The sequence below is a fragment of the Aplidium turbinatum genome, chromosome 11 (genome assembly GCF_918807975.1).
Source record: "Aplidium turbinatum chromosome 11, kaAplTurb1.1, whole genome shotgun sequence".
NCBI classification, from domain to species: Eukaryota; Metazoa; Chordata; class Ascidiacea; order Aplousobranchia; family Polyclinidae; genus Aplidium; species Aplidium turbinatum.
Window position 1 is genome coordinate 25735520 of NC_137482.1, and position 22943 is coordinate 25758462.

Below are 22943 nucleotides of genomic sequence, written 5' to 3' on the forward strand. Positions count from 1 at the left end.
ATTTGGAGCCTGGTCAACTTGTAGTGGTAGGTTCTCTCCAAGACATTGGTAAACGTGGGAAGTATCAACTTGGGAGGGTGCATGAGGTAGTTCCACAAATTAGGAAAGGGAAGCCTGTGGTTCGTAGAGCTAAAGTTGCCGTCTGCAACTATGATGAGAGTACGGGGAAAGTGAAAGTAGACTACGTGTTGAGGGATATTTCGTGCCTCGCCCCCGTAAAGAACACCTAAGTGTTTGGGTTTGAGCCTGGTTTTGTCTGCGGTGGCCGACACTTGTCTGAGCCCAGAACAGTCGGTTATTATCGCAACCATTGTATATAGCGTCATTTTAGCATGTACCTATGGTACCAATTTCATGTATCGTCGTGTATTATTCCGTATTGTTGTTCATTCTTTGCATGCCCTTTGTAATTACGTATTAACTTAAACGTGAGTGATTCAAACAATTTGTGTATCGTGTGTTTTTATTCATTGGCTCACGATTGTCCTTCAATTCTTTTTTAGTTATGCCATGTTAGACTGTCATAACTAGGGGCCGCTATGTTACGGCCAATCTCTATACAAATCAAACGTCATATAAAACCGTTCAGGTCTACTGAATCTTACGTCATGGAATTTTTCCTAAAAATGAGCCAAAATTGCACCATCGTTCGTAAGACTTGTGTCAAACCTGTTTAAACATGAAATATTGCATCATCACCTTTTAACACCTGTTTGAATTGCGTGACAATGTCTTTCACTATTACGTCACAGTACTGCGTACGTGAGTTTGAGATATTGATATCTATTCTGGTCATTCATTTTAAAATTGTTGCTTGAAGAGGTTGGTGGCATGTTTAACTGTTTTGCTTAGTGCTTGTCAGCTGGACGAAAATTTCCGTCTTTTATCCAAGTAATCTGTTCTGTAGTGACAAGTTTTAGTGGTGTACGGCGTTGCATTCCATTTTCGACAGCCAGGTGGCTAATTTTACAGAAATACAATTTTGAATAGACGTTTCAAAGGAGTGTTTCTTTTTCGGTCATTACATGCAGACGAACGGATTCAGGAATCTTATGTTACAATTTTCCCACGAAGAGATTATGGTTTACCGCTGTGACCAAGTGTAGGCTTAACTGAATATCTGAGAATGAACATTCATGACGAATTAAACATTTAGACAACTATTATTCCATGCCTAACACAGGATTTTGGTCCTGCAACGTTAAAATTAAGATGTTATTGACTTCTAAACATTAAATAGATGTATGATCACGACATAGGCGAAGCACAGTTTGACAGATTTTTATTTTTGATTTGTTTTGGAAATGCTCTCAGAGCGCACCAAATTGGAATAGTGTTAGTTTTTGTAATGTAGGCTTAACTGAATATCTGAGAATGAACATTCATGACGAATTAAACATTTAGACAACTATTATTCCATGTCTAACACAGAATTTTGGTCCTGCAACGTTAAAATTAAGATGTTTATGACTTCTAAACATCAAATGGATGTATGATCACGACATAGGCGAAGCACAATTTGACAGATTTTTATTTTTGATTTGTTTTGGAAATGCTCTTAAAGCGCACCAAATTGGAAGTGTTTTTCAAAAATTACTGGGAGAGGCCCCCCAGACCCCCCGCTGAAAGTGTTGCCTTCGGCAACACGCCTTCGGGCTTCGCTGGACGGTTACGCCCTTCGTGCCTACTACCTTGCTGCGGCATATTTCCAAGTTGCTTTCCCAACGGTTTAAGCCACCGAACGTCACTAAGATACAGTAGGCTACCATTATCCGACTTAGTTTTTTACGCAAGATATGCTCAACCGATCGTTCTATGTAACATCAGATAGGATTTGGTTTGGGTTGTTAGGATTTGGTTTGTTTGAGAAGCACAACACTGGAAAAATATGGAAAACCATAAATGACATCATCAGGTACAAACATAAGCACACAGCTCACATACCAGAAGAAATAATTAGCACTGACAATGAAAAAATATCTGACCTTGCACAAATACGTAACTGTTTTAATGATTATTTCACAGAAATTGGTCCTTCCATGGCATCTAAAATCCCTCTGCCGTCTCCTGGCTCATTACTGAAATTGCAAAGTGTTCCATTCTCCTTTTTCCTAAAACCTGTCACTCAAGAAGAAGTATTAAAACATCTTAATAATCTTTCTGTCTCTAAAAGTACAGGACACGATGGAATACCTATAAAATTTGTCAAACTATCCTCACCAATAATCGCCCCTTTCCTCACCAACTTATTCAATAAGTGTATCGATAAAGGTGTATATCCTGATGTACTAAAGGTAGCTCAAGTTACCCCAATCTTCAAAAGTGGTTCCAGGAAAAATTGTTCCAACTACAGGCCCATATCACTATTGTCCCCTTTCACCAAAATATTCGAAAAATGCCTGTATGAACAAATGTACAATTATCTAACAAAAAAAGACCTGATCACACCACATCAGTATGGATTTAGACCACAATATTCCACTTCGTTAGCTGTGTCAAACGTTTGTGATAACATCTTAACTAACCTAGATAATAAAAATACAACTTGCTCTGTGTTTCTTGATTTAGCTAAAGCCTTCGACACAGTTGATCACACTATTCTCATACAGAAACTGCAAACATATGGTTTTAGGGGCCTTCCATTACAATTGTTAAAAAGCTATATCAGCAATCGTCTACAACACACGGTCGTCAGTGGAATCTCTTCAAACTCAAGACAGGTTACCTGCGGTGTGCCCCAAGGATCGACATTGGGACCCCTACTTTTCTTACTTTATATAAATGACTTACCAAATTCAACAAACATGAATGTTAAACTATTTGCTGACGACACCAATCTTACCATGAGCGACAAATGTGAAATAAATTTGCAGAACAATGTGAATGCCGAAATGCAAAAGTTTACAACTGGTTGAAGCTTAATAGATTATCGTTAAATTTCTCAAAAACTGAATACATGCTAATAACAAATAAAAAACACATAAAAAATTTTAACATTAACATTGGTAACACAAGCATTCAACAAAAAGACCAAATAAAATACCTTGGCGTTTACATAGATAACAAATTAACATGGAAATATCACATAGATAAAATGTGTGGAAAAGTAGCAAAAGGTTCATGGGCGTTGCTTAAACTCAGAAATTATGTCAACACAGACACTTTAAAAGATGTGTATCACGCTTTGATTTACTGTCATTTGCAATATTGTATTTCAAGTTGGGGAAAGGCCTGTGACAGTGCACTGGATCCATTAATAAAATTACAAAAAAAGGTTATAAGAATAATTACGAAACAAAATTACTATGCTCACACTAATTTTTTATTTTTCAAAATGAACATCTTGAAACTAAAAGACATACATAACATTGAAATAAAAAAACATATGTACAAAGTTCATATGAATCAGTATCCGTCTACGTATTGTGATTTATTTACACATGCTTCATCTATTCATCAGCATAACACAAGATATCAAACAAGCAATAACTATTTTATAAATAGATCTAACACAGAATATGGCAAAAAGTCCATGCAGGTATTGGGACCAATGCTCTGGTCAGAGGTTCCAAGTAGGCTAAAAAACTTATCATTTCATTGTTTCAAAAAAGAGATCAAAACGTTAATTTTACAAAGCTACAGTGCATCGTAAGCAGTGATGGGCACTATCGGCGATAATTTATCGGCGATAATTATCGGCGATAAATTTTTATCGTTTATCGTTATCGCTTAATTATTTTTTCAGTTATCGTTTATCGTTATCGCCAAAGGCAATATTTGGTTATCGCCGATAATTAATCGCCGATAAATTTTATTTCGGATCAACACACAAGTGGAAAGACAATGAAAAGTAATATTTTTACTAGCCACCTAGTTCATGAAACTAAAATTAAAACCAGTTCTTCTTCAGTGCGTGAAGTGTGTGTGCACAGGTCGTTGTCATGGGAGGGGCACGCCCCCTGCAGCGACGGCCCTGACAACACAATAATTTTTAGAGTTGCAAATTGCAATGCAATGAAATGCATGCAACAAGTCTCTTGTTGTTTTGCTGCAATCGGCAATCGCGAGTGAATTTTACAATTAAAATGTAAGCGCACAGGCGGTACAGATTCCTTTGAAGCGAAGCGAAAAAAATTGGCAAGTGGTTTATGAAAGTGTCGCAATACGAGGCCGCTTTTACATCGGAAACATGGTCTTTCGCGCCACCATCACTGAAACAAGTCATTGCAGAATATGATATTGCTTGAAGCATTTGACATGCAGACCGACATCACACTTTTTGTATCTTGTACTAGTTTTTGCATGACAATAGGCGCATCGAGTTCGAGTTGCGTGGTAAAATTATGCTAAATACAGTATAACCTTTCTCATTTACCTATGCTGCATAGACGAGTGGTGACAGCGCTGGAACGGCAATCGAAAGGGCGCCGGTTCGACACCGCTCATGAGCATCGAGTTGCGTAGTAAAATTATGCTAAATACAGTATGACCTTTCTCATTTATTTATGCTGCATAGCCGAGTGGTGAGAGCGCTGGAACGGCAATCGAAACGGCAGGACACTTAAAGGCATGCCTGAAGGTGGACATGAATATTGGCTTCCTTGCCTTCCCGTCCACTTAATCTAAATCTTTAACCACCGGGCGTAAGCCTGAATACGACGATGATTTACCTATGCGACATAGCCAACGCTCAATCAAATATTTTTATTCCCACTAATAATACAGAGCCTATATTGTAATTCTTATTTCAACAACTCAGCGTTCTGCCATTGCTTGATGGTGTTCACAAAGAAAACAGAAAAATTTATCTGAAATTATCAGTAAATTACGATAATTATGTTATTGTTCTTGAACAAACACGACTAATTTGACAAGCTTGATGGATTTCACATTATGCATATTTTTACTACCAATAACGCTTAAGATTACTGATAAATTTTCAAGCATTTTGCGTTTTTTGGAATTTTTTTAATTATTGCTGACTTTGCTGTAAACAGCCCTTTAAGCAGAAAGCAAAATACAAAGTTTGGAATTTTGTATGGTAGTTTCATTTGATTTAATTATTTTGCCTACTGCACGTAAGCGGCAGTGTAACCCAATTGATAAAAGCATCCAACTGGTATCTGAAGGTATAATTCTAAGCACGGCGGTTACCTCAGTGGTTTGATTCTGGATCAAGAGGTTGAAGATTCGATACCTACTGCCGCTGTTGCGATTCTATTCATGCATAACTTACAAAAAGTTTTGTCCCTTTACAGTATATTATGTTCGATTTTTCGTCATGTTGATGAAAACAGTTCGTGCTGCATGGGATGGGGCAGCGCCAATCGAGAAAAAAAATTATCGTTATCGGACTTTATCGGCGATAATTTATCGTTTATCGTTATCGCTTAACTTTTTTTTGATTTATCGTTTATCGTTATCGCTTTAGGCATTTTTCGTTTATCGATTATCGTTATCGCTTAACTGAAAAATGAGTTATCGCGCCCAACACTGATCGTAAGTGATATGTTATGGAAACCAACTTGTCAGTTTCTTCGGAAACTTGATTATTCTCTGCTTGCTTCATGGAATTTTCTGTTTAGGCCTACGTTATCATCAATACGTTTTTTTTCTGCGTATGTTGTTGTTGAAGCGCGGGAACGTTTCAACGTTTTATTTTTTCTCTTGTAAGCTTAGTTTAAATGGCAAAATCGTAATTTCCGTAGGGTGGCAATTGACAAGTAGACCGTATGGTCGTCTCGTTGTCTCCCTGTCGGTATGGGAACTTGTATAACTTTTGTATTGTGTATATTGCATATTTCAAACATGTACTGTACCTATGTTCCTGTTACTGACAAATAAAACATTGATTGATTGATTGATTTCAGATTTTGATCCAAATAAACAAATTCTTACGATTAAATGGTATGCGCTTAACTGATTTTGTCTGTAAATCAATTTAAAAGCTCAAAACTCGTTGTAGTGTTAGCCTACATGTTTTAAAATTTGGCTTTTTTTTGGTTAAAGTTTGACTACCGGTACTGAATTATTCTTGATATGGCAACCATGTCTCATAATATTGCAAAATGTTATTATTACACATTTTTCATCATTTCTTGACATTTTTTTTTCTGTAGGTTAGTAGATCACATCACAATCACACGAGGAATTGAATTATTGAATTAATTGCACATAAAAATACTACTAGGCTGATTTTTAACCTGTTTGGCATAATTTTGAAGTTGATTTGGCATCTTAATGAGCTTGGAGCTGGCAACCCTGATGGTAAAGCACCGAAATTTGTATGTGTACAGTAGTGTGTACGCCTACGGTACGTTACTTTTTTGTGTTTGGTACTTTGATGTAGTACTTTGGTACTTTGATGTTGTACTTACGGTACTTTGATGTAAGTTAAACTTATTTAAAAATTCTGATATTTGGAAAGTCACTACTGTAACAAAAGTCTGGGAATACTGATGGAAAATACATATGATGCAATGGCTACAGAAGCATCAGCAATAAAGCTTCTAAAACGAGCTATTGATATGGAACATCATGAAAGGTACCAGCCTGCTTTGTTATGTTACCAAGAGGGAATTGACATGCTAATGGATGTTTTCAAAAGTATGGAAAGGTCTTATTTCAATATGGTTTGTTCCATTAAAATTTAGCAAATTTTTGAGAAAATTACTTTCATCATTTGGCAGAATTTTTTCATTATATATTGTACGTATATGGTATTTGAAATGCTTTTTCAGACAAAATGAAAGCAAATTTAAAAAAGCCCGTTTGCTAATTATAACCAGCAAGTATAAGTTTTTCTCGTTTTTTTTCAAACATTTGGACTGGACATATATTACATAAAATTGACTTAAATTAAATTGAACAGATGACCAAACGATAAAAAATTGACTTTCTACTGATCTATCAAATTAAAATTTGGAAACCGCCCCCTTGCGTCCAAAACTTTTGCTTAAAACCAAACCGTAATAAGTTACTAAAAAAATTTGACTATTGACTTTTCTTGCTCCTGTGATAACCATAATATATTGCTTTTTTTAAAGGTTGTCACGACCAAGTCAAAAAAGTTTATTATCGAGAAAAGGTTGAGGAATATATGACAAGAGCCGAAAAAATTAAAGCTATGGTTAAGCAAATAAAAGCCTCGGGAAAGTATCATGAGCAGACCAAGATAGAGGAAAACTCGACTGGTCACGATTATGCCTCTGTCTTTGGACCTTACCTTGATGATGCAGTGATTGAGGTTAGGATTGATGACGCATATATCAGAACTATTCATCAGGTAATTTTTTCAATGCAACTAATATGCAATTCGTTTGATAGTAAGGTTCGTTCATATTGGTTATTATGTTTCATATTGAATTAATTGATCTTTTTGTCTTTTGTATTTCTGCATGTTAAGGATGTTGTGAGCCTCTTGTGGGTTGATCACACAAAGCTAACAGTACTGTACATTAAGTTTAAGGTTCAGCCTGGCCCAAAATGCTTGTGTCTTAATTCAAAGTTACGAGCAATTGCATCATTCAGTACGGTAATTTATTTCTGTTATGATTAAGTTAAGGGGTTTATTCAATCCGTCACAATCAATAGGTAATAGCCCAGACGGCAGGCTGCAACGTATGTTCTTGATGGAGTGAGAATAATGTCTGTAAACCTCCGTTTTGGCTTTTTAGGAGAATTGCAGGTTATAAATTTTGCTTAATTCCATGTTTTGTGGGATGCAAATAAAAGCAGTCAGATTTGGTAACTATTAAAATGTATTTATAGAACTCTCGTTTCTAGCACTGTAACTTTAACTCACTATAACTTCGTAAAATTTTATTTTGTTTGTTATTTGCTCTGAGGATGCGCATTGTCATGGTGCGCGAAACGTCAGTGAAGCAACAAATCAACCTGTGTGTTGTTGCTTTCACTTTCATCAGATATATAAACATCGCAACTAGTGCTAGAAACGATAGCCTAATTCTCCTGATGAATAGTGAACACACAAACTTTTCAGTTTTTAGCATAGAACTCTCGCCACTATAAAGGAGGCTTTGTCAGTATTCTGGAAAAGCATAAAATTCAAAAAGAATTATCACATCAAATGTGCGAAATTACAACCATGAATAATAATAGTCATAATAAAATTGAATGTAAACATGAGGCTGTTTAAATGTTAATTGTTTAAATGTAAACATGTTTTTAAACATGAGGCTGGTTGAACTTTATTTTAATAATTCTCAAACAAAATTTTCGATGTGATCAGGTCAACCGCTTCTTGCTGACGGCGTGCCAGGGTTAGGTCTCGGTGTCTCAGAAGACATTCACTTTATCAATTTGACAAGTAACCGAAGAACCCCCAGGACATGCAGGCCGAACACGAAAACAGCAAATACGTTACTGCTTTAGAAAAAGTTGTTTTTCGGAGAAGATGCGTAAAGTGTAATGTGCTGTTACCTTCAAACAATAAAAAAGGCATAGATTTTGACCTACTCCTTATGCAACAGAAGAGGAAACTTAAAAACCAGGTTCAGATGTTGAAACAGCAAAACAAAGATTTCTTGAAAAACATTTGGCCTTCAATAAACAAGATTGAAAAAATGCAATTGAAAAAACATTGTTTGTCTGAAAAACTCAGGTTTATAAACAAATTTAAGTGGCTTTGGAACAAACAAATCGTCTTTAGAGAAAAAATTACAACCAAAATAAATTACCAGCAGCGAAAAAACAAGAAAAGTACAGAAAGATACCGCAATCGAAAAAAATACCAACGTAAACAAACTGCTATTGATTCAACAGAAAAAATGATCCTCAATAAATCATCTTATGCCCTAAGCAACAACGAAAAAATCCTTTTAACTTTTGGTTTAAAGTTTGCACCAACACCAAATTGGACTAAATCAACTGAAGAAGCAGAATGGCTAGATTTGCAAAAACATATACGGAGAATTGAATGGGAAGCAGTTTTTAATGGAGAAAATTCGCAAGAAGAGCACCACGCAGAAATGATACCTAATAAACTCAGAATACCGAAAACTTCGAGACCCAACAAAGAACACTTAGATGAGGAAACTAACGCTTACACAGAAATGGTGACAGCAAAACTAAGAAACATTGGAGAGGTGGTCAAACGGTCTTACTATGACAGGAATAATTTGAACAAGGAACTGCGAGAAAGTTTAAAAAAAAAATTGAAATTATTAGTCAACAACAGAATATTAGTTATTTGTCGTTCTGATAAAGATGGAAAAATTGTAATTTTAGATTTTTTGGATTATGAACAAATCATGGAGAATCAGCTAAAGAAATTTCAAGAGATTGAAACTTTGAGTATTAGCAACGTTGATAAGCACTTAAACTCTGTTCGGGAACAAGCGGAAGCTCTCGTCAAAAAGCTTCACACAGATGGTGTTGTAGATGATAATTTATTATTTCACACCACTGGAATAAAAGTTACACCGACAGGCTACCACAAGAAAACCGGTTCCAGCTCTAAGTATTTTTGTGATAATACAGTTGGTTATGCATATCCCCTGTTTAAAACGCACAAAATTAATCCAATAGAATTAAAAAAGATTGATGTTTTTAAAATACCTACTAGACTGCTCCAATCCGCGGGTAACATTACTACCTCAAGAATAACAGCGTTCCTTGAGTCACTCCTACAGCCAATCAGCATAAATTTTTGTCAGTCAGAAGTAGACGAATATTGTAGAGACAGCAAATATTATATTTCTAAATTAATTGAATGTCAACAAAACAAAGACTTTCAAAATCAATTCAAAAATAACAATCTGTTCTTGGTAGCAGCTGATGTTGTTTCTCTTTATCCCAGTGTGAGCCGGAATCTCATCCAAACGGCAACCAGTTACGCTTTGCAAAAACACACAACATGGAAATCTAAAAGTCAAGAAACGTTCGTTCAGTTAATCATGTTGTGTTTGGAAAACGTCATCATTCGATTCAAAAACAAATTTTACAAACAAGAAGAAGGAATAGTGACTGGTGACAACAATTCGGTATCAATTGCAAACATCTGTATGCATTACATTATTAGATCAGTCGCTACCACTATCAACCGGGCAGAAATTTTCAAGAGATTTATAGACGACATAATGTTTATATCATTCGGTGCAGATTTGACAAACGACATTCAAGAAAAATTAAGGCAAGTCTTTGAAAATTGGGATTTAAAGCTACAGTTCAGGGTGGTCTCAACCGAAAAAGATGGCACAGGAGTAGAATTTTTAGATGTCCATCATATTATTGACCAGAAAGCCCCAGCAAAATTCTTTACAACCAATTTTGTGAAACCTACTGCAATTAACTCAAAATTTTTACACGGAAGTTCTCATCATCCCACACATGTTTTCAAGTCAATCATCTATGGAGAGGCAATTCGCATGCGCCGACTTAATGAACGTGAAGATTATTACCTGGCCAGTTTGGAAAAACTCTATAAAAAATGCATAGACTCGGGTTTCAACAAAACTATCACGAAAGAAATGATCACCTTGGCAAAAACATGGAAATCGCGTCTTGGACCTAGCATTACTAAACGAAATCAAAACTTTAAAAAAATTATTTGGGCCACTTCTTTTCCACAACTTTTGAAAGTTACCACCAAGGAAGCAAAACTAAAACCCAATGCAGCAGTCGTTTTTAAACGCCCAGCAACACTTGCAAACCACTTAACGAACTATAAATCTATTTCCCTAAGCACAAATCTTAAACCTGAAACAGGCACATCGCAACCTTGTGGACAATGTGCACTTTGCGGGAACAGAAAAAATCATCAAACGAGTATGGTGCCTTCTACCACATTTCTAACTGCATACTCTGGAAAAAAAATTAACCTGAAACAAAACTTAACCTGCAAAAATTTTGGAATTTACGTCGCAACTTGCAGGATCTGCAAAAATCAGTACGTTGGCCAAACTAAAAACCCTTTTTCCGTAAGATGGACAGGTCACCGACACAACTGGAACAGCTTTGATTGCAAGGACAATTCAGATAAAGCAGCCTTACTAAAACATTTTCACCGATTTCACCCCAATATTATCAAGAATAAACCCACCCTTCCAGATTGTTTCGAAGTTATTTTCGTTGAAGAACCTAAACCTTCCATTCTTGATAGCCGAGAAAACTTTTGGTTTCATATTTTAAATGCAAACATTAACATTAAAAAAATGTTCTTACCCAAAATCAGATAGAATGTTTTTAGAAATGATAATAGGCTTCACAGTAATTTCAAGTGTTACTGTTTTCTACGGTTTTAATTTATCCACTGTTACTACTATTTCTTGTAATTCACGCTTGTTTTGAATGAACCGAACCCCTCCTAAATGTTCACTCCGCCTTTATAATGTATGACCTTTATAATTTGCATAAATATGTTTCATTATTACTGCTCGTAGACTATTTTTGCAAACAAATTTGCTCCTTGGCAACCACATCAACAATTTCAATTGATTTTTCATTTTACAAACTGAACTGCCGGTTTTGAATGAGTGGCATTTCTTGATACCACTTTACTTTACCTATTGATAGCTCTTAGAGTGAACTGCCATTTACCGACGAGAGAAGATTTGCCAAATCCATTCTTGGTTTTTATTCTTCACTTTAAACATTGGTTTTTATATCCCATGACGTAAACAATTTTCATAATGTGTAAATATTGAAGAAATTTTGCTCATCACTTTAATTTTGATTATAGAAGCTTACAGCATAGTTTCCCTTTATGCAGCAGTCATTGCAGTAATTTGTTTGTTTGTTTGCAGAACTGAAGATGCTCATTATGTAGCGAAATATATATTCTTTTTAAACATGAGGCTGGTTGAACTTTATTTTAATAATTCTCAAACAAAATTTTCGATGTGATCAGGTCAACCGCTTCTTGCTGACGGCGTGCCAGGGTTAGGTCTCGGTGTCTCAGAAGACATTCACTTTATCAATGTAAACATGTTACTGATTTAATTCAAATTTAAAGCTGACTTAAGACTCTCAATTATCAAGCTTCTTGCTCTGATAACGTTCTCATTGGATTGTAACACCTTAGCAACATCGGAAATATACATCAAAATACAATTGGATAATGTCATCAGAAAGTAAATTATCACGTACAAAGTTGAATTTAAGCAAAAAACGATAAAAGTGTAATAAAATTAGACAGTAAAAATCTGAAATAAATATGTAAAAAGTAAAATGTAAAAAAAGAATTAAGGAGAGGCAAAAGCATTAATGTAATTGTAAATTAAAAATTCTTTTTTCATTTTTATGTGTACCAGAATGATTGTTGTGTAAATGCCAGCATTCGATGAATGCAAGTTGGCAGCATTGTGGAAACATTGTCAGGCGTTTTTTTACGCGTTTTTTAAAAAAAGATGAAAATATATATAAAAAAACAATCATTTTATGCGTCAACAATCTGTCTAAATTTTAAATGTTGAAATAAAATTTGTACTTTTGCTTTTATGAAATATTTGTTCTGACATAATCAGGATATCGATAAGTTACTGAAATACAATTTTGTCACTAAACTTTTCATAAAAATCTTCTTTTGACTTAACCAATGATCTAGATTCTAGAAGGACGCGTAGTGTGATAAAATAATCAAAAAAAAAACAGAGTGAAACTGTTCAACACGCATTTAATAATTAAAGTAACTTGTGTTCTTCTGGTGACTGTTAGGCTACTAGGTTACTTCCTGATGTTAAAGATGATACCTAGCTTTTATTACTGACGTTTCGTCAGTCAGCACGACTGACTTTATCTATTCTCGGGGGCTAAAACAGGTAAACACAACCTGTTCAGCAACGATGGCACAACACAAAAACATACTGACGAAATGAATAAAGTAAAGTAGCAAGAATCAGAGTTAAAAAAAAACGCAACAAGATAATCGCTTGTTTAACTGAATACAGTGAATGCCTAAAACCAGTAGGCTATGGTACTTTCCAGCAGCGTAAATTTATCTATCTTTAAGGCCAACATCAAGAAACGTTGAAAAGACATCAGACAAGACAGAAAAAGGCATTAGCAATTACAATGATAGAGAAAAAGCTCTGAGCAAAGGAAAAGGTGAACGCAAAGTCAAAGTATTTTTTTGTACACAGAGGGAATGTTCTGACCATCTTTCTGGTTAAGAGCATGTTGTGCTTTCTGGTTTATGTATATACCACTTTTCTGTAAACAGTCTTTTTGTATAATCCTTTTAGTTTTAAGAATGGTAGCGTTGGTCCAAGTAATTTTATGGTCTGAATTTATAGAGTGTTTGCAAAGAGTGGACGTTGAAGTTTAAAAGCTCTTTGGTGCTCGTTGATTCTTGATTTAAGATCACGTTTAGTCTGTACGTTTTTTTAACTCTGATTCTTGCTACTTTACTTTATTCACTTTGTCAGTATGTTTTTGTGTTGTGCCATCGTTGCTGAGCAGGTTGTGTTTACCTGTTTTAGCCCCCTTGATAAAGTCAGTCGTGCTGACTGACGAAACGTCGACAATCAAAAAAAGTTAAGTGTATCACACTAAAATCGGCAAATACAAGTTTATCACGTTTAAATTGAAAACTTGAATTTGTTAATTGGGTGTGGTACTGTCCACTTTTTTATTAACCAGTATTGATTTGTATTAGTCAACTAGACTGTAGAGTGTAGATTCACCAATTAGGCTTTAAAGAACGTCACAATACCCCATACAATACTCGTTAATATAATAGGCTATGTGAACAATGCACTGAAAGAAATAAACATTTTTAGATTGACCCAAACATTTTTTTAAATTTTTAAACCTTTTCTTGTTTAGACCTCTGCATTATGGTCTAAAATGACAGGGTCTGCTACTATTCGGTGAATCCGATTCGGTGAGTCCGATTCGGTGAGTCTGATTCGGTGAGTTTCTAACCTCTAACCCCTAACCCTAAAACGGCAATGATAATTAGGCTACGGTACCCGATAATTAAACAAAAAATTGAAAAAATCCCCCGTTAAGGGTTCGGACTCACCGAAATGGGCCATTCCGAAAATGACACCTTGCCAAGTTTTGTTGAGATTGGTCCACATTTGACGCCCTAGCAGTGGGCCGGTACCGCCCGCTGGGTCAAAATTGGCCAATCTGGCTAAATCTCAGCAACCGGTTTCCTATGTAATTTGCAGAGGGTTTTGGGGTCTAAAAGCATTGAGTTTAAGTTTACGAAAAAAAATGCAAAAACACATTTTTGACCAAATGTGGCCCCCATAAACGTGTAGTGTTCAACTTTTAGTGTAATATCGTCGGCTCCAGCTCATGTCCGAGGATTGGTTTGTCTTTAAATCGAATTTGGCTTTGGATGGTGATGTCGTATGTGGCTTTGGAGGTCCAGTCTATGATGGAATAGACGTGGGCAAAAGTCACATTGTATGGAGAGTGGGGGACGTGGTAGTTTTAGCTTTTCTTTTCTAATGTTTCGTTTTTCTTGGGCTTTTTGTATCCTGTTTTTTTTTTCGAAAATTTTCGTGCCTTCCCTAGTTCTTTTTCTTCAGAGTGATCTGTCACTAAAGTTGTTCCCATGAATCCAGATCAATGTTTGCATGGTTGAGGGAGACTTTCAGCTAATCTTTGTATCTCATTTTTGGTCTTCCGGGGGATCTTTTCCCTGTCTCTAGTTCACCATTAAGCATTATTCGAGGGAGCCTCGTTGGGTCCATTCGCACGACATGTCCTGTCCAGCGAAGGCGGTGTTGCAATAGGGTGGCTTCTAAACTGGGCAACCTAGCGCGATCAAGGATTGCATCGTTGTTGAGATAATCTTCCCAATGAGTGCCCAGCATTTGCCTCAGTTTCCTCTGCTGGAAATTTTCAAGACGTTTGATGTCACGGCGGTATAATGTCCAGATTTCACAAGCATGGAGAAGGGTGGAAGGAACGACTGCTCGAAAGACCATAATTTTTGTGCGGATAGATAGCCTATAGCATGGTTAGAGCTCGACCGATATCACTTTTTCAGGCCGATACCGATATTTATGAAATTTTTAGGTCGATACCAATATATATCGGCCGATATATATCAACTACGAAAAATTTGTTACCAACAAGGTTATTAAGCAACAAACCAGTCCAAGAAAGTTTATGCATTGGTTGCTGTCATAGGCGCCGAGTTTTCACAATAGCTGGGCGGGCGAACACATATTGTCACGTCACGTCGTGATCACCAATAATAATATAGAACTCTACTGTTGTTTTCCTACCACCGAGGTCCAAGATCTAGGCTTCCTAGTTCCTACTACTATAAATTGCAAATATCTAGCGATAAACTGCGCTATTGAACCGAGCTTAGCCTACATTGAATCTACAATAGAACAGTTAACGAAGGAGCTGAATTGCAACAAGTGACAACCAACGGTTTCGTCACCAAACCAACACGTGTGCACTGTTCAGTAGTGCAGTTTAATATCAGTGACGTAACAGACGCAACTGTGATGGTTGAGACGACAAAATAGAGCATTTTAGCAGCAGAGTTAATTGATGACGTCGTTTGAGAGAAAATTACTCCTTTGAAGAACAATGCTACAGTTTTTACACCGATTTAACATCTGGCGATGTTAAAACGATGTAACAGCAGTGGAAATAGCGGTCAGACTTATGCTGTGAATGAAAGTCCTCATAGGTTTGCGCAATTTACTTGATTTATAGCACGAGTGGCAGATTGGAGACAAACGGCGCGGCTGGACACTTTTGCTCGTTTAACGGCGAATCAACGTTGTTTAACGTTGCATGAATGTAGCATGGCAATAATTGACGAAAACTAATCGCTTAATTAGTCCGTCTAGTAGGGCCTATCATATGGCGACAAAACCTTGCGAATAAGGTAAGTAGGCTAGTGTTAGAAGGTGGCAGATGGTTACAGAAATTTTTGGACTTGAAATTGAATTAATTTTTTTTTTTAATTCCTGAAATGTCTGGCGGGCGCGGCCTACCCGCCCGAGACTCGGCGCAGGTGGTTGCTTGCTTAATTACGCCGCATAACTTCCACCGAAAGAGGTCGTGTGGCTTCTTGCGTCACAATGCTCTGGGCACGAATCGGAAAACTTCTACAATGACGCTACTATTTTCTTCTGTGCAAAGTTTCACTAGGCTTTTTTCTTTGGGTTTATTTTTGCAACTTCTACAATGACGCTACTATTTTCTTCTGTGCAAATTTTCACTTGGATTTTTTCTTTATTTTTGCAACTTCTACAATGACGCTACTATTTTCTTCTGTGCAAAGTTTCACTTGGATTTTTTCTTTGGGTTTATTTTTGCATGTCATGTGAAAGAAAGTTAATTTTCCCTGGACCTTTTCTTTCTTACTTCAATACCAAAACTTGGCAAATTTTGCTGCATCTTGCTGCGATAGCCTGCTCGTATGATCTAATTTTGTAACGAATCTTGCCTTATCAATTTCACTCGGAGATCAAAGCCAGGCATTGTGACGTAAGACTTGAAATAAGCTGTGCGTGGTTAGTGTAGAAGTACACCCGCACTCCCATCTATTCTTAGCGAAAAATTCACCTTTGTTACACTGATTCAATGTCATCAATCGTTGAAGCAACGTAAAACTCGAAATTTTTCCTGCTTGAATGGAAGCTGAGGGATACAGTATTAACATTTTCTGGATGCGCGCACTAGAATGGGCGGGAAATTATATTCTCACAGCAATTGTTTGTGCTATGCAAGCACGTTTGAGCAACTTGTGTTTCTTCTAAAGGCATGTATGGCTGGTTTTGAGTGTGCTTTTGCTGGCCGATGTTTATCGGCGAAAAATAGCCGATACGATATATCGGCTACACCTGATATCGGCCGATACATATCGGCTGACCGATATATCGGTCGAGCTCTAAGCATGGTTGTTGAAAACACGAATCTGGCTAAGTCTTCCATAGGCACAGTGTGCTGCTTTTATGCGATGGTCAATATCCTTTGCACATGTTGGTGCTGTTGAAAGTATGCTACCAAGGTAAGAGAAGTAGTCTACTTCACCTAGAGGTCTTTCGTTGATATTGATCTCTGGGGAAGTGTCATGATCTGGTGGCGTTTGGTTGAGTAGCCTATCCTAGTTTTATCAATGTTAACTTCCATTCCAAAATGCCCATAAGAGTTGTTGTAGATGGTGGCTATCGTTTGGAGATCATCAGGAGTAAAAGCAGGTGTGGCATTGTCATCGACAAACTGTATAATAACTCATGAATTGTATGAGCAGAGGTTTTCGACTTTGCACGAAAGCGAGCAAGATTGAAGAGCCCTTCGTCCATGCGACAGCGCATGTTGATGTAGGTGAAAAACACGTAGGTGCAAGAACGCATCCTTGTTTGAGACCACCTGTAGCAAGGGAATGGATCGGAGAGGGTGTTTTGGTAACAGACTCTGCCAAGCATGCCAGCATGGATCAGGGTAATTAAGTCGTCAGGGCATCCAAATCGAGCAAGAATAGACCACATAGCAGGTCAAGGAACTATCAAATGCCTTCTTCAGGTCCCAAGATAAATAAAAGAGGTTGTTGTTGTTCTTACACTTTTCTTGGAGTTGTTGAGCACAGAAGATCATATCTACAGTGCCACGAGAAGGTCTAAAGCAGTGGTTCCCAACCTTTTTGTTGTCACGGACCCCTTTAGACAAATTATTAATTCTGTGAACCCCTACCTAAATTTTGCTTGAAATCAATTAACATACTATTGTAATAATTATGCTACTCAACTACTGTACTGTGTCATATTGCATTGCCGCTATGACTCCTGCGGCAAATATCAGGTTAAACAGTTGCTCAAATAAGAAAATGAATGAATTGTTCAAGAAATGTTAGGGGTAGGCAGTACAGGGTGGATTTTAGGCAATAACTTTGGATTTTGCATAGGACTCTTTTTTAGACAATAATATGATATGACAATGCTGAATTAGCAAAAAAAATTGAACTTTAGGCGTTTTTGGCGGTTAGCACCACAAAAAACTGAAAATTGCTTTTTTCAGATTTTAAATTTAACAAAAATCACAATTTTCTGAAATGAATGGTTTTCAGATGTAAAACACTGCATGAACTTGTCGTTTTTTTATGCAAACCAGCTCTGTGAAAATAGAACAATAACTCAAGACTAATTTGGAATAATATTAGTCTAAGAAAAGTCCAAAAAATGGTAAAAAAAGCATAGATATTGAGGCAAAAACACCTAAAATTGAGTTTAATTTCCAAAATATGAAGTAATGATATTTGATACTGCCTGCTATACTTGAGGAATCTTGCAGAAATACTTCTTAATTCCCTTCTTGGGAAACATCCCACTCACCATCAATAACACAGTGTAACAAAACAAGAAAAAAATTTTGTCCTTGAGAAATAATTGCTGTTTTCTGTTTGATTTTGCCAAAAAAATACAAAAAATCTTTATTGTACCACAATAACTTCAGGTTTGTGTTCCTCAGATTAGTTTGAATTTTTCTCATTTCTCATGAAAATAGGCATAGCCTATACATAACGTTGAAAATTTACTGTCAGCTGCTTCCAGCAATAGTTACCTACTAATGTGTATAATTAAGTAACAATTGGATTCTGTTTGCACACAAAGCCTTGCAAGGTTTTACTTTTGTGACGAAACAAAAAGGGCTGAGCATTTTTGCAGTCGCATACCTTACTTGAGCAAGTTATTTAAATTTACTGCTTTGCGAGATGCAACCCCTACACAGTGTGTTTGTCTTGTCTTCAACTCTGAGTTACTGGTGAAAAGCGCCCTTACCATCGCCATTAAAAAGACATAAACGATCATCATCATCAACCAATTTTGATTATACAGGCTATGAATTAATCCTCATGAGGGTGTGGCCTGTCTGTCTGTCAAGAACTAAGTCTTCCCCTCCACACCTCGCAATTTATTGGGTTGGCAGAGTCCATTGTTCAGGGCTACAAGGTCACGTTTTACAAGTTCTTCCCAAGAAAGTTTTGGTCTACCTTGTGTCTTGTGATAGTGTCGGAAAATTGTCATTGATAAAGTCCAATGCTGAGCTACTCATTTTTACAACAGAGCAATGGGACTTATTGGATGACAGTGTTCAACTTATTTCACAAAGAAGCTTTTTAGTGTTCTACACATTTAAAGACGGTTTATGCTACTGCCATGATATAGAAGTCTTTCAGGCTAAATAGGCATTTCCTGCAATCCTTGACTGGAAGCTTTTCATCGACAGCTCATCTAAAATATCACAGCTGGATTGTTGAGTAACGCAGACAAGTGTCCCTCCATTCTTCCGGCTTACTCAGTTTATATAAAGGAAGAATATTAAAACATCAAAATCGTGATGAGTGCATTGAAGTAGGACCTCTACAATTGGGAGGTCGTTGGTGATTTCAAGATGGTGGCTTTCATAATGGTGCTTCCGGGTGGTTCTATCAAGTTTTGATGCTGTCTTTGTCTCTGGGATAACAGAAACACCGTTTTTCACAAGAAGAGGAATTGGCCTCCAAGAACCACCTATGAGATTGGACCTTATAATGTAAAACAACAACCTCCGGTAGATGCAACAAAAATACTGATGTCTTCTCTGCACATAAAACTAGGTCTTAAACAACTCTACAGAGGGTGGAGCGGAGCATTCAAGCAATTAAAGAGCTGTTTTAAAACTTTGCAAGATGCAAAAACCAAAGCTGGAATATTTACGTGATCTGAAGTGAAGCGACTGATAAACTCCATTTACTTTCATGATCGAGATGCTGTCTAAAGTATAACAGACAGCTTGAACCTGTTTCATGTCTGTAGTTAACAGATTTTGGGGCAATCACAAGACAGAGAACTATAGGACAGGGTACTTTTTGATCAACTTAGGGATGCATATTAGAATATGGGATTAATATTATATCATTATTATAATAGGCTATTATATGGGATTATTATTATATGAATTAAGGTATTTACTCGCAGAGTCAGTCATGATGGCGGTCATTTTCTGTCAGTTCAGGTATTTTCCCTCAGCGGCACGACTCTGGAATAAGATACCCAAATCCTTATTTCATCACCCTAACCTCCCCCCCCCTCTGAGATGCCATCAACAGTTCAAGAAGTCCATTAAATGCATTAACCTCGAAAGCTTCCCCATTTTATACCATAATATTCTTTATCTCTTCTAGTGTCCAGGGTTTTGCAATAGGCCTGTCCTTTTCTGAACACTTTACCATAAAAAAATTGATGCTTTTTTACCATTTATTTGTGTTTTTTTGACTTTTCTTTGACTAATAAAATTCCGAATTAGTTTTGAGTTATTATTCCATCTTCACAGAGCTGATTTGCATAAAAAATGACAAGTTCATGCTGTATTTCACATTTGAAAACCATTTATTCCAAAAAATTGTGATTTTTTGTTAAATTTACAACCCGAAAAAGCAATTTTCAGGTTTTTGTGGTGCTAACCGCCAAAAACGCCTAAAGTTCAAATTTTTTTGCTGATTTTGCATTGTCATATCATATTATTGTTTAAAAAAGAGTCCTATGTAAAATCTGAATACCTTCATTTTTACTGCCTACCCCTAGAAATGTCAGCAGTGTTTGAATATTAAGGTGACCCAAAGTGCCATGCCGAAATTTTTTTCAACGTAAGCAAATTTAATGAGAGGGCTGTTGTTGCCTTTCCTGAACCAAATGACTAAACTGTGGTTGGGTTTTTGACAATGCAATACGCATGTCATCTTCAACGTCCAGGCGATTTCGATGTTTAGTTTTTATTGTAACAAAAGCTGAGAATTCTGCCTCGCAAAGGTAAGTGGTTATGAATGGTAACAAAACAATAATCGCTTGCTTTGCCAAGAATGGGTAGGTTTGCAGTTGTGAGCACCAAAATTCTTCCACAGTTTTTGAATGAAATTCAATGCGTAATAACTAATAACTCTTTTGATCTCAAATCAATTCGGTCATCTTTACTGAGATCGTCATCACTAATGTTGTTCAAGTCAAAAAGAAAAGGATTTCGAATCTATGTTTCAACTTCGTTCGACAGGTTGAAGGGTTTATTACTTAGTGTGCGCAAAATTTTTCTCTCATAGAGATCAAAAGAGTACATTCTCATTGAGTTTCATTCATCAAGATAAGATTTTCTAACATTGCAAAGTTAGCGTAATTACCTGCCTCCAATCTGCGTTTCCAAACCAGCAACTTGGCTAAAAACGCTTTCAGTTTTTCAGCTGGATCAATTATTGTCACACCTAGTCCTTGAATGCCACGATTAACATTGTTAATATGACTGAAAATATCGGCTAACTAGGCCATGCCGTATAGAAAACTTTTTTTTGAACTTCCTTTTGCTTTCAAAAGAGTTGATACCTCATTTTTAGCTGCTGCAGTCGTTTTAAAACTTCTCAAGATATCCAACGTATCTCAGAATGATGCAAAAGTACTTCGCAATCTGACCCTACTTCTTGGCAGAGCGCTTTAAAAGTATGGTGGTTTACAGCTCTGCTTTTGATGAAATTAACGACTTTCACGCAAATCGTCAGAATTTCTTTGAGACTTGCTGGCAAAGTTTTTGCTGCTAAAGCGTACCTGTGCAAGGAGCAATGGGTAACAACCACGCGAGGAGCAGCAGCATAGATTTATTTTAGTGCATACCAGTACAGTTTATTCTCGCGGGCTTGAGCTTGACACATTTGCATTTAAAGAGAGAAATAAAAGTAAAAAGATCGTTTTTCGTTTTTTTTCTTCTAAAATTCATCAAGGTAATCACGGACCCCCAAATGCTTTCTCACGGACCCCCAAGGGGTCCGCAAACCCCAGGTTGGGAACCACTGGTCTAAAGCCACATTGAGACTCTGGGAGTACATCCTCAGCTAGCATGAAGACGATCAAGAAGGATGCGAGCAAAGATCTTGCTGGTGATGCTGAGGAGTGAGATACCACAGTAGTTGTTACAATCTTCTCTATCTCCTTAAAAACTGTAACTGTATTCGCATCTCTAAAGTCGCTTGAGAGTGTTTTTGTTTCCGATATCATATGTATCAGCTGCATTAGGGGGTCCATTACCTGAGGTCCTCCGTAAAGAAGAAACTCTAGCGGAATGTTGTCTGGTCCCGGAGCTTTGTTTTTCTTCATGTGTTTGATAGCCTTATTGAGTTCATTCAGTGTAGGTGGTGTGGACATCCAATCGCGAGTGGGATATTGTGGAGGAGGTCACTGCACGTGAGGAGATGAGTGGTTGTTTAACAGTATCTCAAAGTGCGACTTCCTACGATCAATGATTCCTTCGGTGTCAGTGATAATGTTTAAGCCAGCTGCGTTTTTTAAACCAGGGCTTCCCAAACTGGGGGTCGCAACCCCCCAAGGGGTCGCGTAACGAACTTCAGGGGTTGCAGAAAGTATATATATATACTTATTTGCACAAGGAACTGCATATTAACAGATGTTGTGCGAGATGCTGTGACAGTTATTAACTTTATTAAGAGTCGCGCACTCAATAAGCTGCTCGTATTTTTGAAAATTTATGAGGTGAAATGGAATCGGAGTTAAAAACTCTTTTACCGCATCGTGAAGTGAGGTGGCTTTCAAAAGTCAAAGCTTTAAAATGGCTAGCCAATTAACGTTGAAAACTGAAATCGTGATTTTTCCAGCAGAATAAAATTCAGTCTTGGTCCACCATTTTCACATCTAGCTTTTGGAATTACGCCAAATGTCAGATTTGCTTGAAAAACTGAACAAATTTAATTTGTCCCTCCTAGGAAAAAACATCAATATTTTGCATTGAAATCTAAAATTGATGCGTTCATCAAAAAATTGAACATCTGGAAACAAAAATTTAAAACTGATGTATCTGAAATGTTCTCACTTTACTTACCGTTCCAGCCTAAGCAACATTGAAACCGCCTTGAGACCTGCATTAACAAACATTGCGCCACGGGTGGACTTGCTTTGTGGCAGAAAGCAGTCACACCCATCACACTGAATAAATGTGTGTGCTTTTTTGTTTTGTTTCCAGTGGGC

The 22943-nt window shown here is 36.9% G+C and overlaps 1 protein-coding gene across 4 annotated transcripts in view; it reads left to right on the forward strand.

Moving 5' to 3' along the window:
- Positions 1 to 6344: 6344 nt before the first annotated feature.
- LOC145780008 (MIT domain-containing protein 1-like) overlaps positions 6345 to 22943 on the forward strand; it is a 34122-nt gene continuing 17523 nt past the window's right edge. For 2 of the 4 annotated variants that reach the window (XR_014290585.1, XM_082591704.1), the window contains exons 1-2: positions 6345 to 6606; positions 7047 to 7285. Coding sequence is in view for 3 of the 4 variants with exons in the window: in XM_082591704.1 (XP_082447830.1) it covers positions 6459 to 6606; positions 7047 to 7285 (387 nt within the window). In the remaining variant the exon portion in view is untranslated. The remainder of the gene's footprint in view (positions 6607 to 7046; positions 7286 to 22943) is intronic. The other 2 variants (XM_082591705.1, XM_082591706.1) reach the window with 2 other exon arrangements.